The 15,934-nt window shown below is 50.7% G+C and overlaps 1 protein-coding gene across 3 annotated transcripts in view; it reads right to left on the bottom strand.

Moving 5' to 3' along the window:
* Positions 1–1,229: 1,229 nt before the first annotated feature.
* The window catches only part of CTBP2 (C-terminal binding protein 2), an 87,692-nt gene continuing 72,987 nt past the window's right edge, over positions 1,230–15,934 (bottom strand). For 2 of the 3 annotated variants that reach the window (XM_015867513.2, XM_015867514.2), the window contains 8 exons: positions 7,847–8,001; positions 6,769–6,913; positions 5,018–5,224; positions 4,161–4,375; positions 3,796–3,926; positions 3,561–3,688; positions 2,972–3,089; positions 1,230–2,679 (listed from right to left, as the gene is read on the bottom strand). In XM_015867513.2, the coding sequence (XP_015722999.2) occupies positions 2,499–2,679; positions 2,972–3,089; positions 3,561–3,688; positions 3,796–3,926; positions 4,161–4,375; positions 5,018–5,224; positions 6,769–6,913; positions 7,847–8,001 (1,280 nt within the window). In that variant the 3' untranslated portion in view covers positions 1,230–2,498. Of the gene's footprint in view, positions 2,680–2,971; positions 3,090–3,560; positions 3,689–3,795; positions 3,927–4,160; positions 4,376–5,017; positions 5,225–6,768; positions 6,914–7,846; positions 8,002–9,986; positions 10,173–15,934 lie in introns of those variants that run through there. The other variant, XM_085554854.1, reaches the window with a different exon arrangement.

Here is a 15,934-nt window from a genome sequence, read left to right on the forward strand (position 1 = left end):
AACGCTCTGCTAAAGGAAGTAAAGCTTCCATTTACCATAGGGAGAACAACTGATGTGAAACCTGCCCTGAGCCCTGCTCTCTGCACACGCCTGTCCCTCCCCTGAGCTTCATGTGGGCAGCCTGCAGCATCAATGAGTGCCAGCCATTAAGGTGAGCACTGCACTCCAATGTGTGTAGCTCTGTGAGGGCAGTCCTGGTACTTCAGAGCTCCTGGCTTTCTTTCTCACTATTGTTTTGTTCCCATGTGCTGTTCAATGGTATGTTCAGGTTAACGAGCTTCCCTGGTCCATCCTGAACTGGGGGAGTATCCTTTCAAAATCAAAGTGAATCCAAACCTCATGTACTTGTAGATTAAAGAGATGCAAACCCTGCTTTGTGCTATAGCACGGTACTCGATGTATGTTCGTGGGTGTTGTTGAATTACGTACTTGAAAGCTGACAGATACTGAGATGAACTTGCTCATGTTACCTGCAGCTCGTTGCTCTGCTCCTCCAGCCGAGCACACCACCTTTATTTCTCATGTTACGTCCCTCCGTGTTGCTCACAGTAGCAAACGCTTTCCTGGCGCAGAACTCGGCTTTCCTTGCTCCCTCCTTCACACCTGGTTGGTTTTCTGGTTCTGTTTATGAACGGCTCAATGGACAATCCCTGTATTTCTTTTGGTTTTAATATATTAAAATTTAGTAATCCTGGGTTCTTGCCGCGTCCCGCTGCATGGCTTAGGGTATGACTTAGAACTGGTTGGACACAGCCAACAAAGCAGGTTTGTGTGGCCTTAAAAGACCTGCTCGCTTCCTTGCTCAGCACCTTCCCCCCCCCCGCCCCCCTTTTAATGGTTGCTGGCTTTATTTGGACTGTTTGCCACCTTCACGCTGCTTGTTGTGGGCTGCCCATGCACATCCCAGCTGTGATGATGCCTTTCCAGGAAGGGAAGAGCAGCAGCTTTGCATGCACTGCTGCTCACAGCCCAGTAACACTGAACCTTAGGATGCTGCTTTTAACCAGCATCGCTTCATCTCTACTGTGCTGGGTCGGCTGGAGAGCTGCACCGTGAGCTGCTGCCAGGGGAGCAACACAACCCACAGCCAAAGGAAAGCTCCCATAGCTGGGTTCTTTGTAATGCACTTCCAAACCTGAACATCAGCCCCCAGAGCATAACCACGCTGTGCTGCTCAATGGCTGGTGTGATGTGCTGGGACAGTGCATTGAGCTCCCACCTCCCAGAAATTATAGAAATTTTATCACTTTTTTTATTGAAAACTGCACTGAACGCTAAATGTCCACCTTTACAAGAAACAAATACAGGAACGGTAACACACTAAAACCAAAACATACCGCTGACAGCCACTGGGTTGGTTTGTTTCTCTTCTGTTTGGGGCAGCTTTAAGGTTCCTTTGTCACAGAAACAGGAAGGTACCCATGGGAAGGCTCCAAAGAGGCCATCGTTATCGAAACAAAAAGGCGATGGTTCACAAAAGACTATGAATATAACATGTAACTAGCTGATACAAACCTAACAGGACCTGTTAAAATCAGTCACGTCTAATAGCACGTCTTGCAGTGTTCTTGTATAAAATAGCACGTGAAGAAAAGAAGATTTTTATCAACGTCTAAAAAAGTGGGTTTTGTTCATAGACAGTCCGACAAGTTACCATAAAAAGTGTTTCCTGAGACATAAGGAAATGCAACGTTACTCTTGAACCCTTTTCCAGCTCAAGACTTTTTTTTTTTTTCCACTTGATAAAATAGCTGCAGATTTAAAACTGAGAAAATATATCTGAGTACAAATAGTGTGTGAAACGTAATACTTTCTTCTTTTTTTTTTTTCTTTTTTTTTTCCTTTTTATTATTTTCTTCTTTTTTTCCCCCCCTCCATCGCATCATTGCAGGGTATGGATGTGAGTGCAGCTCCCATCACTGACAGCTCTTTGTTCTTCTGCCCCCAGCCTGGCAGGGGCGCTCCTGGCTCATATCGAGAGGCAGCACGAAGGATTCCATTGCTTTCTAAGCCAGTGTTGGTGCCTCCTGCTGTCAGAGGGAGCCACAAACAAGAGTAAGGGAAGGCATGAAGCCGCGTCGTGGTTTCCTCTTCCATTTCTATGTTAAGGATTTGCTTAATGCAATAGTATGGGAACCGGTGCTCACATCCCAAGGAGCCGAGGGGGAAAACAAACGTTCATTTATTCATGTGGGTGATGCACAGATGAAGGAAACTGAACACACAACAACAGAAGTCGAGCACTTCCATCCTTAACGTATCACATCTCAGTTTTCAGCTCTTCAGTGAGCAGGTGCCGCCTTCAGGGCTTCCCCCCAGTCTTGGCTGCTGTCACTGTGTCGGTAACACTGGAACATCAACGATGCATCTGGCCAAAAATCAACGTTACCAATTTTGTATCAAATTTCAACTTTAGTTCTTGTGGAACTTCTTTTTTTTTATCCCAACGTCTCTTGGTCCCGAGTTTATTGAAGGGTTTTGTTGTTGTAAATTAGCTGCTATTGCTCGTTGGGATGTTCCCTGTTGTCGCCGTGTTTTGTGGGCTGGTTTGGAGATGGAGCTTGGGAAGGATGTGCCACCGTGGGGAGGTTGTGAGTCACAGGGATTCCCCCGGGCATGATGCCCTCCATGGCTGCTGGGATCCCTCCTGGAGCCACGCTGACCATCCCGGGCGGGTACCTGGTGTGAGGAAGAGAAGCAGCCGCTGTCACCAACCAGCAGCCCAGGCTGCCCAGAGCCACATCCAGCCTGGCCTTGAATGCCTGCAGGGATGGGGCATCCACAGCCTCCTTGGGCAACCTGTGCCAGTGCCTCACCACCCTCTGGGTGAAAAACTTCCTCCTAAGATCCAACCTAAACCTCCCCGTCTCAGTTTAAAGCCTGCAGCAGCATAATGAAACGTGCCTGCAACCCCCTGACAGTAGCTCTGCAGGGCCAGCCCTGCCCGTGACTGTCCTTTTCTCTGGCTTACCTGTATGTGGCACCATTGAGCTCTGGATGGATCGCCTGCTGATCTATTACTGACCACGGAGCTGTTGTGACAAAGAATTCCTTGTTCACGCAGTTCCTTAGGCTTTCTGGGATGCGCCCTGGAGTCGGTATTAAAGATAAGCACGTGTCAGGCACCCTGTTGCTGTATTACCCTATAGTAAAGCTACAATTATTCTTTTTCCCTCTATTTGTTAGTGGAAAGAGGGAGATATGAGGGCCCCAGAAGATGAGCTGGGTATCCCAAAGGTCACGGTTGGAGACCTCTCCTGAGCTGCCTTCGGAGTAGCTGCTCCCTTCAGCCCCATTTCAAAGCACAGGGCAGCCCAGAGTGAAGCACTGCCATGGGGTGAAGGATAGGGATAAGTTTTAGGACAAGAGAACCACCCATCTGCTGGAGCATCACCATGGAGCAAGCTGTGTTCCTGCACCATTTGGACATGCTCTTTAATGTCCCCTCCATCCCAATCATCCTCGGCTTCTAATGCATCCCAGTGACAGAAAAGTGGAAGAAAATTAGGGTCGGGACCCCCCTGAAGCTGCAGCTCAGGGCCCCCATATAGGGGCTGTACCTGTGATCGCACGCCGGATTTCAGTAGCAGCAGCTTCTCTCATCTCCAGCGACGCCTGCTCGCTGTACCAGGCTGTGTGCGGGGTGCAGATTAAATTAGGAGCATCTTTCAACGGGCCTTGAGCAAAACTGGATACAGAGAATAAAAGGTGTTAAGAATGGCAAAGGGCTCCTGGGCTGCCCTGGGTGCCTGCAGGTGTGTGTGATGCTGAGGAAGGGACCGCACGGAGCTTTACCTGAAGGGTTCCGACTCGTGCACGTCGAGGGCAGCCCCTCGTATCCGACCCTCCTTCAGGGCTTGAGTTAAGGCCTTCTCATCCACCAGCCCACCACGTGCTGTGTTCACCAGGAACGCTCCCTGCCTCATCTGGGGGCAGCAGGGAGAAACAAGAGAGCTGGGTGTGAGAGGGCAAACCCCATCCTGGCCCCTGGTGCACTGCCTGCTTACACGGCAATTTGTCCATTAAAAACAGGGATAAATGGTGTAAGGAGCTGTGTTGGAGCCCAAAGGCACTGGGCATGAGCACAGGGCCTTACTGCAGCACCTGGGTTTGGGTGCTGAGCAGAGGGCGCTCGCTTTGGCTGTCGTTGAGGCAATTACCTGCTTAATCGTGAAGTCGTTGATGAGGTGGTGGTTGTGTTCGTTAAGGTTGCAGTGCAACGAGACGCAGTCGCTCTGATAGAGCAGGTCCTGGAGCGTGTACACCCGCTGCACCCCCAGGGACCGCTCTATCCCATCCTGCAGGTACGGGTCGTAGAATATCACGTTGAAGCCGAACGCTTTGGCTCGGACCGCAACCGCCTGCGCCGTGCGACCTGCGTGAGGGGAAGGAGAATGAATGCAACCAGGCACAGCTGCCAGGTGTGCACACTGTGCTCCTCTGGGTGTGAGCATCAGCTCTCGGCAGGTGGGTGTCCAAGCTCTGTCCCATCTATTGCTGTGGGTGAACTGAAGACAAGCACTGTTTTATGCTGGGCAGAAGGGCTCAAAAAGGATGTGATGTAGCTGTGTGTCAAGGCAGCACTGTTGGTTCTGGTCACTCTGAGGACACTGCTGGGTTTTGACAGCACTCCCTCAGGGACTTAAGTGAGGCTCCTTCTCCTAAATATCAACATCAAAGAGTCTATGACTATGCCCAGTACTTGGGGGGAACTTATAAAGAGGAGAAATGTGGTGTTTTAGTTGGGGAGATAGGGATAGGACAAGGGGGAACGGCAGCCCCCAGAGCTGTGGCTGCCCCATCTCTAGAGGTGCCCAAGAACACGATGGATGGAGCCCCACACAATCTAACCTGGTGGGTGGTGTCCCTGACCATCACAGAGGTTGGGACCAGATGGGCTTTAAGGTCTCTTCCAACCGAACCATTCTGTGATCTGATGACTGCATGTCACCAACCTGGTGGGACATGGCCCCATCACAGCCCAGTAGCTCTGGCTGTACAAACTCAGCCCACGTACCGAAGCCGATGAGGCCGAGCGTCTCTCCCCGGATCCGTGCAGCACCAGAGGCCACCTCCCGGATCTGCTCCACGCTCTGCACCCGCGTGCCCTCCCGCAGCGCCTGGTACAGCCACGTGTTCCGCCGGTAGAGGTTGAGCACGTGGCACACGGTGGAGTCGGCCGTCTCCTCCACGGCGGCCGAGGGGATGTTACAGACAGCGATCCCTGCAGGAGGACACGGGTGTGAAAGCCATGCAGGAATAACTCCAGGAGGAAACGCTTATTTGGTAAGAGCAAGTCCCATTCTTGTTTAGTTTGGTGCTCCCTGTGGTGCTGAGGCTTTTTTGGGTGCTGCTTTTGGGGGCCTGGCCATGCTGGCACAGCTCTCCCCGCCTGGCACCACGGCTGCCCCCCACACACATCCCCATAACGGGGCTTTTGTTCCTTTGTCACAAAGGGGTCATTTGAAACTGTGCCTCTCTGCTCGGAGCTGCGGGTATTAAGTTAACCGAGAATGTCTCCCCGGCCATTACCCTGTTAAAGCTCTGATCCAGCAAAGCATGTAAGAGGGTGCTTAATTTCACGTCTATTCAGCAAAGCAGTTAAGCACATGCTTATATCCCACTGGCTTCAACACAATTTAAACACACAATTTGAGATGAATATGTATCTAAATGCTTTACTGTACTGGGGCCTTGGAGTAGAAACCATGAAAAAAGCAGGAGACGAAGAGAGAATAACATCCAGAAAATCCCCTTCCACTTTAAGGACCACTGACTCAGTTAGAAAATGAGAATATTTCGGGCCATGAAAGCACCTCCTGAGCCCTGTACCAACCCCCTGCCTCCAGGAGCACGCTTTGCTGCTCCTTCCTTCCTCCCTCTTTGCAAACCCTCTGCTGACATGGAGACACCTGTCTGGCCCTACAAGGTTTGCAGCCACCCCAACTCAAGCTCCCAGCACCTTCTGCCTCTCATCCTGCTTCAGGCCCCACAACCAGCCCCGTGGCCTCCATCCCTGTCTGATGGGCTCCTGCCCTTTTGCTGCAGTGGTAGTTACACCTGCTGGGGGTGTTTTTCCATCCCATCACCCCAGCAGGCGCTGTGTGCAGACACTGGACGTTGTGCTGCCTGCACGGTTTAAGAACTACCTTATGGAAAGCAATACCAATTAAACTTTACGCTACATTTGTGGGTAGTCATTACATTTCCTACTCTAAACCACATCATTTGGCCATCCAATTTGCTACGTATAAAAAGAAGGATTATGCTGCAGCATCCCATTATTTTATTCGTTATGTTTTTCGTTTCTTGATGTTCAGAGCCTCAGAACGCCGTTATAATGGATAATAACAATAAGAGTTAAAAACACGAAGAAACCATTAAACTGAGAAGATGCTCCTCTTCTCTAGAAAAAAATAACTCACTATACTGAGAATTGCTTTTTAGGAATGCCTATCTGAAACTCTCTTGTCGCAATTATCCTCGCAGAATGGCTCACGTGGAGCAGCTGTTATCCCTAACTTCCCCAGAGATAGCCCTAAACACCAGCATAGGGCTTGGTGACAGCCTGAGTCCTTGGATCAGGTGGCCCACAATGGCTGTCACAGCTGCTGAGATCACTGACACAATGGTGGGCTCCCAGGCTGGGGTGTGCAGCTCGCCAGAGGTCCCTGTGACCCCTGTGACATGGGGAGCAGAGTCCCCTGTGCTGATTTTAAAGGCTCAGAAGGACATGAGAGGGAACTGAGGTGCAGGAATGAGACCTACCGAGCTCCCCCGCTGCCTTGATGTCGATGTTGTCGTAACCGCTGCCTATTCGAACAATGACCCGCAAGGCCTTGAACTTCTCCAGGTCTTCTCGAGTCAGCGTGATGGTGTGGTACATCATCGCCCCAACAGCTTCGTTTAATACCTGGAACAGAGCACAGGGATGTCAGGAGCCAGCAGGACACTCAGAGGGAACACCTGCAGCTCCTCAGTGCCACTGACCTCTGGGATGTAGAGTTACATGGGGAGTTACCCAGCTTTACCACCAACCTGTTGGCTGACCTGCCACGGTGCCACCAAACCCAGCAGCAGTGCACCCCACCGAAACCACAGCCACCCCATGGAATCAGGGATGAACTGCATGGACACTCAAGGATCTATGAGATCCTCCTCTTCCAAGCAAGGCTAATTCTTCTTTTAAGAAGCAATTTGGTTCTACAGCTGCATCTGCTGATTCTGAAGACAACCATGTGCCACTCCGTGGACTTTTATGTGTTAGATGGGCAGTACCTGTCACACTGCTCACCATTCCTGGTGTACCTAAGACCATCTGTGTGAGGCTGTATGCCCATGTAAGGCTGTACTCCATCCTTCAATGGAGATTCAAACCCTCCCTGGTGCTCCCCTTAAGCCACCTTTGTGCTCTGGGAACCTGAGCTCATTCATCAATGGACACCTCATAAAGAGGTGCACTTTATATTCAAACATTTGGGGTTCTTTTCAGTTCCTTTTCCCAGCCCCTGGATGTGATTTCTGATCTCTGCCCACAGCCACCCGGTTCCGTGCTGGTGCTGAGTGCTGGGCATGGAGCGCTGTGTGTTACTGTAGGCTCAATGAAAGGGAGAAACCTTCATAATATTGATGTTCAAAAGCTGATGCTAAGAGATAAGGTGCCTTTTTGTTCCAAAATAACATCTGGCTTTTCAAACAGCCTCGCTGAATTTTAATCAGCGGCGACTTCTGCTGATGCTATCTGGGCCAACTTGCAGCAGAGCTCTGAACAAATCTTCTTGAGGGCTGGGAAGGAAGCAGAGCATCCCTGCCCGTCTCCACGTGCCCCAGATTCACTGCTCCGTACCTTCTCGTGGATCTCCTGAGTTGATTGTGCATCACAGAACGCCACGGTCGCCAAGTCCTTCAAAATGGGCATCTCCACCGTGCAGTCCCTGCCGTCCAGCAGTGCCACCAGGGGCCGGGGGTGCATGGGGCCGTTCATGATCTGAGGACGGATACCTGCAAGCAGAAGGAGCACAAACCTTTACACCCATGGCAACAGCTCTGCCCAAGCATTCCTGTGGAGTGGAGAGCACACAATGTGAAGGACACAAAACCAAAGGACACAAAACCAATGCAGACTCTGTCCTGCTGTGGACACACTCACACACACACCAGTGCCACCCTTGTGCCCATGGCTGTTTCCTTGGGCATGGCCACATCCAGCTGTGAGCTGCTCTGGGCTCATTTTCCAATCGCAGGCTCTTCAAGGTGAGGTTAGGAAACAAGTGATAATCAGCAAAGGCTGCAGGAAGCCCCTTGCTTCTATCCTATTAGCTGCTCAGCTTGGGATTAACTGAGTCATTTTTGGGCATTGGTGGTGGGTGTTTGGGTTGTTCTGCTGGGGGAACTCAGTGCCATCATTGCCCTGTCAACAACCACGTCTTGTAGCCGTTCCTTTAGGAGCCAGAGGGCTGTAATTAGCTACAGAGGGGTGAAGGTTTGGTTTGGGGCTGGGGTTTCTCTGCAGAACAAATGCTATTGTGTGCCAGCATCAGCCAGGAGCAGGGGCCGCTTTGCAGGGAATCACAGCACCCTCCTGCCAGGAAAATGACAATGAGGGGAGGAAACTCACAAAGAAGAGCAACACGGGGCCTTTCTTTTTTAAGGGGAAAATGAAATGTGCCTGTTTGTCCCGTTTGTTGTCAAGCAGGATGGGACAGCAGGGGCCACAGCGATGCTATGGGGGCAGCACCAGGAGGGACCCGTGTGGCCACACAGCCATCAAGATGGGGAGCAGCACATTCCCTCTCCTTGGGAAAAAGCAAAGCCAAAAGTGAACCCACCCGGCACAGCCAACCCACAACGTCCAGCGTAACGTTACACGAGTGTTCCTGGAGCTCTCCATCACACCAGGAGGAGCGTGCACTGTTTGCACACACACCCTCCAGATGGAAGCTTGGCTGTGTCTGTAGGCGGGGTACAGGGCCGAGATGATGTGGATAACCAAAAGGAGCTTGCCATAAGCAGATCAGCGAGGATAAAAACATGCACAGAGCGCAGAAGGCTTACACAAGCCTGAAGGGAAGCACTAGACCCAGCTGGATTCTTTTCTCTGTTTAACAAGCAAGTGAATTACAACACGGCCTTAAAGCACAGCGCAGAACAGCATCACCGAGATGAGGAGCGTCACCTCCCAGCCTCACCCTGTAGCACTGCACACCAGCCATCAGCACTGCCCGCTGTGGGGGCTGGAACAAGAGAAGCCTTTAGGTCCCTCCCAACCCAGGCCATCACATGACTCCATGACCCCATGCTTAACACCACTGTTAACCCCCAGCCTCTCCATGTGCATCCCGTGCCCAGCTTCTGCCTCCCACCAGCGCCAACCACAGCCCCACACCATCCCCTGGGGGCTGCTGGCATTGCGTGGCGTGCAGCTCTATGAGGAAGAGAGAGGGGAGGAAGGCTTTGTGGACAAGGGGAAGGAGGAGAAGCAGCAAGGCTTTGCGGCCAGGCTCAGAACTCCAAGTCCAGCCGGCTCGCTTGTTGCACGCAGCCCGGCGCATAAAGTGCTTTTGTTCCATTTGGAAGGCACAAAGCCTGCTTGTCCTCTGCACCGCTCCTCCCCTCTGCCACCCACTTGTATCCGATCCCAATGGCACCCCTGCCAGGAGAATTAGGGAGCGCTCCTGCTCAATGGCAGCCTTTGTGCGGCCGCCAGACGGCGGGTGCTATCTGACAGAAACAAAAGCCGGAGCCATTTGCCTAATTCTTATTAATCTCAGTTCCCTACGCCACGCAGCACTTAAAAAATCATAATAAATAAAAGGGGAAAAAAAAGGGAGCATTAAACACGTTCACTTTGCAGTATATCAAAGTGCATTGAGAAGCCAGCCCGACTATCGGCCGAATTACTCATTCACAACTGAGTAGCTACAGCTTTACAGTCAACTACACACTTTATTAAACAAACAGAAAAGAAACAGGAAATTTCCCCTTGCCTGGAAAATGTTGCCTCCACATTCTTCTTCTTATTAAAAACCACACATGGCAGTGGAGGAGGAGGGAGGGAGGAGGAGGGGGGACCCACACACGAGAAAATACTACCACCACTTTGCAGGGCGCAGGCTCTCCTTTCCTCTACGAGGGGGTATCTTCAAACAGGCGGTCCCGCGGCCCACAGCTGCACCATCTCAAGACAAATGTCTCTTTGAACACGGAGGGAGAAGAAAAGCCTTTTGTCCTGAGCCTCGGAAGAATGGTCTGCAATTGCCAGAGGAGTTACAGCCACCTCTGCGCGGCTCCCAACTCTTCAGAGCGCTCCCTCCAGACTTTGCCGAAGCTTTTAACTAATCGTGGTTCTTTCCCAGCCCTTGAATAAAATCATGTGAGTGCCAGCCAAAAAATCTTATGCTATGCACACTAAAGGGTTTGTATATGTCACAGTTTCTTTTTCCCCCTTCCACTCCCCTCCTCCTATTGACTTGACTTGCACATACGTCTTTTTTTTTTTTCCAGTTGCCTCAAATGGATTTAATCTGTGCCATGCTGCGTTTTATGTTTGTTTTCTTTTTTTTCTTTCCTCCTTCTTTTCTTCCCCTCAAAGCTTAAAAATGAAACATGCCTATCCACATGGAGCGCATTGAGCAAGGCTCCAGGAACAAACCAAAAGCCTTCAGCGGCTGCAAGAAAAGCAGCACAAAGCACTGGGGAAGGCCAGGCCATGGCGACCTCACTGAGCACCCACAAACCAAGGGATCGTTCTGCACATGTCCATCCCTCAACCTGCCAGCAGGGCTCGTCCCACAGGTCCTCCGTGAGGTGCCCATCTCCTGCTCCTGCCCCATGTGCTGGGAGCAGGGAGGACCTGGAAGCAGCCCCACAGCATCACTGCTGCAGCCCATGCCACTCATTTTGTATCACAGAATGGTCTGGGTTGCAAAGGCCCACAGTGCTCATCCAGCTCCAACCCCCTGCTGTGTGCAGGGTCACCAACCAGCAGCCCAGGCTGCCCAGAGCCACATCCAGCCTGGCCCTGAATGCCTGCAGGGATGGGGCATCCACAGCCTCCTTGGGCAACCTGTCCCAGTGCGTCACCACTGCCCACTTAGACCAGCTGGATGCTCTCCTCCCAGCTGCCATCACCACTGCTTGGCCAGAAACACTCAGCACTGCCACCCCAGCCTGGTCCCAAGTCTTACTGCTCCTCTGTATTGTTGTGCAGGAAAAGAGAGCGGGCTGTGAAACAACTCCATGTGTAAATCCCATAAACTCTGGGGAAGTCCATCTGCCTGCAGCAATATGGGGTGCCTTCCTCCTGAAACCAAGACTGCCTCCTTAGCAAGCATCGTGGGGCAGAAAATAGCACAGCCTGGCCATTTTGGGAAAAGGCAGCCGTTCTAATTATATCATCACAGAGAGATAGAGAGAGAGAAAAACAACTCAGGATTTTCATTGACACGGTGTGACAGCGCGCGGGATGCAAAGCTGGTGTTATGCAGGGGGGGAAGTGACAGCCGTATGGCTGGGGTCGGAGATTCCCCTGCTCTGAAAGAAGCACCATCCATCACACACAGCCCCCGGCCTTAGCAGAGGGGCTCAAACTGACTGACAGTGCCTGTGCCACGTGCACCTCCTAAACCTGTGTTTGTACACTGGTCATGAGCAGAAAACAAAGCAAACGCCCCATTGTGATGCAGTTGTAAGAATTATATGATGCTGGTATTAGGCCTTTTAATTACACTAGACAGAAAGTGCTACAAATCTTTGAATGAAGGTGCACACAAAGGTTTCTCTATGCTGCTTTGTTCTGGGGCCAACATTCCTGAGACCCGACAGAGGTTTCCTGCAGACCCTCCAGAGCAGGGATGCAGTTACGGAGCTCTGGGCTGGGGACAGAAAGAAGGCAGAGGTTGGCACTTGTTGGCTCACGATGCCCCTGGTGCACAGATGAGAGGGTTGGGGAGACAGCACTGCTCTGCTGGGAGCGACCTGTGCAGGGATGCGAAGCTGAGCGGTGCCATTTGGGGTGACGCACACAAACGTGGGCCCTGGGCTGTGCTGGAGCTGGCCGGCTACCAAAGGGAAAAGGGCTGTGAGCTCACTTCAAAACCCATAGGTCCCGCCAAGGCCCCGTCCCTTGCAAGACCTACTAAAATAGCTCCTGGGCATCAGCCAGGCGTGCCAGCCAAGGCTGCAGTCTGCTGGGTGACCCAGCTGCAAGGTCATCCCTGCTGCAGAGCGACAGCTGTCACTGTGTGACCCAAGTGCTCCTGCCAGGACTGCTGCACCCTCTGCTGCTTCCTCCCTTCCCAACACCATCCCCAGCCGCATCTCTGCACTCAGATCCCCACTGCAAAATGCACAAAGCAGGGCATAACTGCAGGAGGTACCGAATACCTGCAAATCCCACCAATTTCCCTAAGATAAACACACACACTTCCTCACAGCACGGCATCACAGCGAAAAAAAAACCCTAAATACCAACACTGGAAAGAACTTACCTACAGCCCATGTGCTATTAAAGTCAATACTTCCACAATTAATTCTTTACAAGGGTTATCTGTGGATTTAGGCTCCCACTGACAAGCTGAAACAGTTGCTAAGAGCACCCTGAAGATGCAGAAGGGCACAAGAAGGTGTCTGCACACCCAGGTGTACAACAGTGCAGTCTTAGGAGTGTGCACACAGAACCATCAACTCCACGTGCACAGATGCTGGGTTGTAAGCATGAAGCTGCAAACCAGAAGGATCTTTTGTTATTCAGGGCTATTGAATCTTTCTTCAAATCTTCAAATCAAACAGTGAGAAACATTTCTGTGAGCTGCTCTTGAATTCCTTTCTCTCAAATATCCATTAAACCTTTCAAAGCTTGAACCCATTTTATTTTTCATGTAATGCGCAACCGGAGGGATCTGAAGAAAAGCATACGGTCCCAAAAGCACACATGTTTTTCTAACTGTACAAATTGCTCTCCTGAAAGATATTATCTCTCCCTGTGAACCCTGCTTAGCTTCAGTCTTCCTGGCTGAAAACCAATAAGGTCTGGGGGCTGCAGGCAGTGGGACATCTGTCACAACCCCTGAGACCCAAACCCAAAGCTTTTCCAAAGGAAATTCCACCAATCTGAGGCTGCACATTTAACTTTTCCAAGATGAACCTATTAAGTGGGGATGCACTGGGACAGGTTGCCCAAGGAGGCTGTAGATGGCCACAGAAACCAGAGGAGGGGATGGGGATGATGGAGTAAAGCACCCAAGCCAGGATCTGTGTTTTCTCTCTGTTTGAAACAAGCTGAAGCTCTGACCAATTAATTACCTTCACATGTCAGGTGTCTCGTTCCGTTGTACATGCAGAGGATCACCGCCCTGCAACTCCCACAGCTGCCAGGAGCCGTTTCTTACAGGCATTCTCCAAAGGAAGGAGAAAAAACCCAAAGCTGTACCAGAACTGTCTGCTCTCCAAACAGCATCAAGCTGTAACGGGCTGAAAACATCTTCATTTTTTTATGACTTCCCAGCATCACAGAAAAGAAAGTCAATGCAGGTAAGCACAGGCTGTATGTTTATCTAATACGTACACCGAGGATGGGGAAAATATTTCCAAGTTGCCTGCAGTTATACAACTATAAATCACACTGAACAGTATCACTGTCGTAAGCCATTTTCTTTTAACAGCTCTCTATACTTTACTGCTTCAATAAAACCCTTCACCTACCCGCCCACGAGCTGTAGCTACATACCCTCCGGTTACTCTCGATTTAAACAAAAACCAAGATGATTTTTCATTGCAAAGTCATGACAGAAACCCACCAGAATAACAAGGTACAGCAAAGTGAACCAACCAAATCTCACTTCTTCCTTAGGAGTGAGGTAAAGGGAAGCAAGTGTTTGTCGGTGCGCTTCACTCCATCAGACAGATGAGCTGGTGGTTGGACTGGATGATTTAAAGGCCTTTTCCAACCTTAATGGTTCTATGATTCGAAATGAAGTGCTACAATAATGATCATACGTAGTGCTTGTGTCCTATGGGTCCCAAAGCCCCTCTACACCCCGACATGGCATCAGCAGTCGAGGTCTTTGAAGCACACGGTTTTGCCTCTCCTTTGGAGCAGCAGACCTTGAAATCAGTGCATTGAAGCACATCCCTCTCAATGCCTCATTCAAGGACCACCCGACTGATACCGATGGCTTTCAAGGTGATTGTTTTTTTTTTGCATTACTTGTAACGTGAGGGTCACAATTCTTGAAGGACTCCTCTCTGAGCTCCACTAAGTGAGCACAATGGGCCTGCAGCACCCAAGGCAGTCACGCTGCTGTGCTCTGCAGCACACACAGGCGCCCAGGTCAGCAGCCCATCTCACCAGCCCATCTCACCCTCCTCTGCCTCCTTACTGCTGGAGGGGATGCATGCAACTAGTGGTGTGTGCAGAGCACGCAGCTGGGCTCTTCCCTGCCACGCACTTACATGCAAGTACCCAGCCAGCTCCAGACCCCTCTGCTGCTCCTGTCCTTGCCAGGCACATGAACAAAAACCCTGTGGCGACTTCCTTGTGATTCACATGAGAAGCGCCTGGAGTCAATGGCTTCAGTGTGGAAATCATTCAAACCAGCTGTGGTAAGTGAAAAGAATCCATTCTTCGTTCCTACAACCAGGCTTGCTAGAAAGTAGGGAGCAAATGTTCCACCCAGAATAGTTTTGGTCTGAGCACAAGAGGAGCTATTGGCAACACCCACATTGAAAGAAAGCGTGTCTTAGCATCAGACTCAGATGCTTTGCAAATGGATTTCCTATCTTCTATCCCCAGTGGTATTTCTTTCTGCTTCTAATGGACAAGATACTGTAACCAGCCCTGGCAGATTGCTCCAAGTCTTTCCAGCAGAATGCTGCTTTCAATACGGGACAGATGCAGGATAGAAAGAGGACTTATGGGGACACAGAGCCAGTAATGCTAAAGAAGACACCTCCCATCCTGTTGATGCAGCTCTGAGCTAAGGGCAATGCCCAGCAACACAAGATAACAACTGTGATTAAAAACAGGTTGCACATACAATGTCACGATGTGAAGGGAAGGATGAAGCCGGGGCTCTGTGCTGCCCTGTCACACTGGGTGTCACTGCTCGGTGCTGGCTGCCTCCCCATCTCCCTTCCATTGCCCAGGATGAGCATTTCCCAAACCACAACAGCTGGCAGCAGCAGCCCCCTCCTCCTCTCACTCGCTGCAGCTTTCCCTGAAAGCATGATGACTTTTAAATCCTTCCAGGCTCGAAGCCCAGTAAGCAGTAAAGCCCAGCACAGAGTGATATTTATTTCTCATAACTATTTTTCTCATGTAAGAATGCAACAGAAAAAATAACCCCTACAGTATTTGTCATCGCCAGAGGTATCGGATGCGGAGCCCAGCTTCCAACCTTCCCTCAGCTGTGGGGACTTGAACAAAACCTTTTGGGGAATGGGAAGCAATGGTATGGAGAAAGAGCTCCACAATGGCCGCGCAGTGCTTTGCTTAATTACAAAGTTGGCTGCATTCGTAAGGAGGAGGAAAACAACGTTGCTGCAATCGAGGCAGAGAACAAGGAAAAAAGCAGCACATCAGCCGAACTCACCAAACACTGCCCTGCTGCAGCACACAGGGCTCTGCATGGACTCAAGTCAGAGATATTCTGAAACTATTAAGGCTAGAAGCTGAAAGCAAACAAACAAACAACGCAACTACATGAATTTAGGAGAAGGAGCTTGCAAAAAAATCCGAATCACAAACGTTTTGTCAATGTTACCAGCAGAGCTGTTTGCAAGCATGGAACAGCTTCTTAGAAACTGTCCACCTTTATGGTACTGCCTGTCCAGCTGCAGTATTTTGGTTGGCTTGCCCTTGCTAGTTCCAGTATTTGCCCCTTTCTTTTGCTCTCTTGCCTTGCTGTGCTTGCAGCCAGCTGCCCAGCACTGTTTG

This window comes from Coturnix japonica, chromosome 8, assembly GCF_054131305.1.
Source record: "Coturnix japonica strain WE chromosome 8, WE-NBRP24, whole genome shotgun sequence".
NCBI classification, from domain to species: domain Eukaryota; kingdom Metazoa; phylum Chordata; class Aves; order Galliformes; family Phasianidae; genus Coturnix; species Coturnix japonica.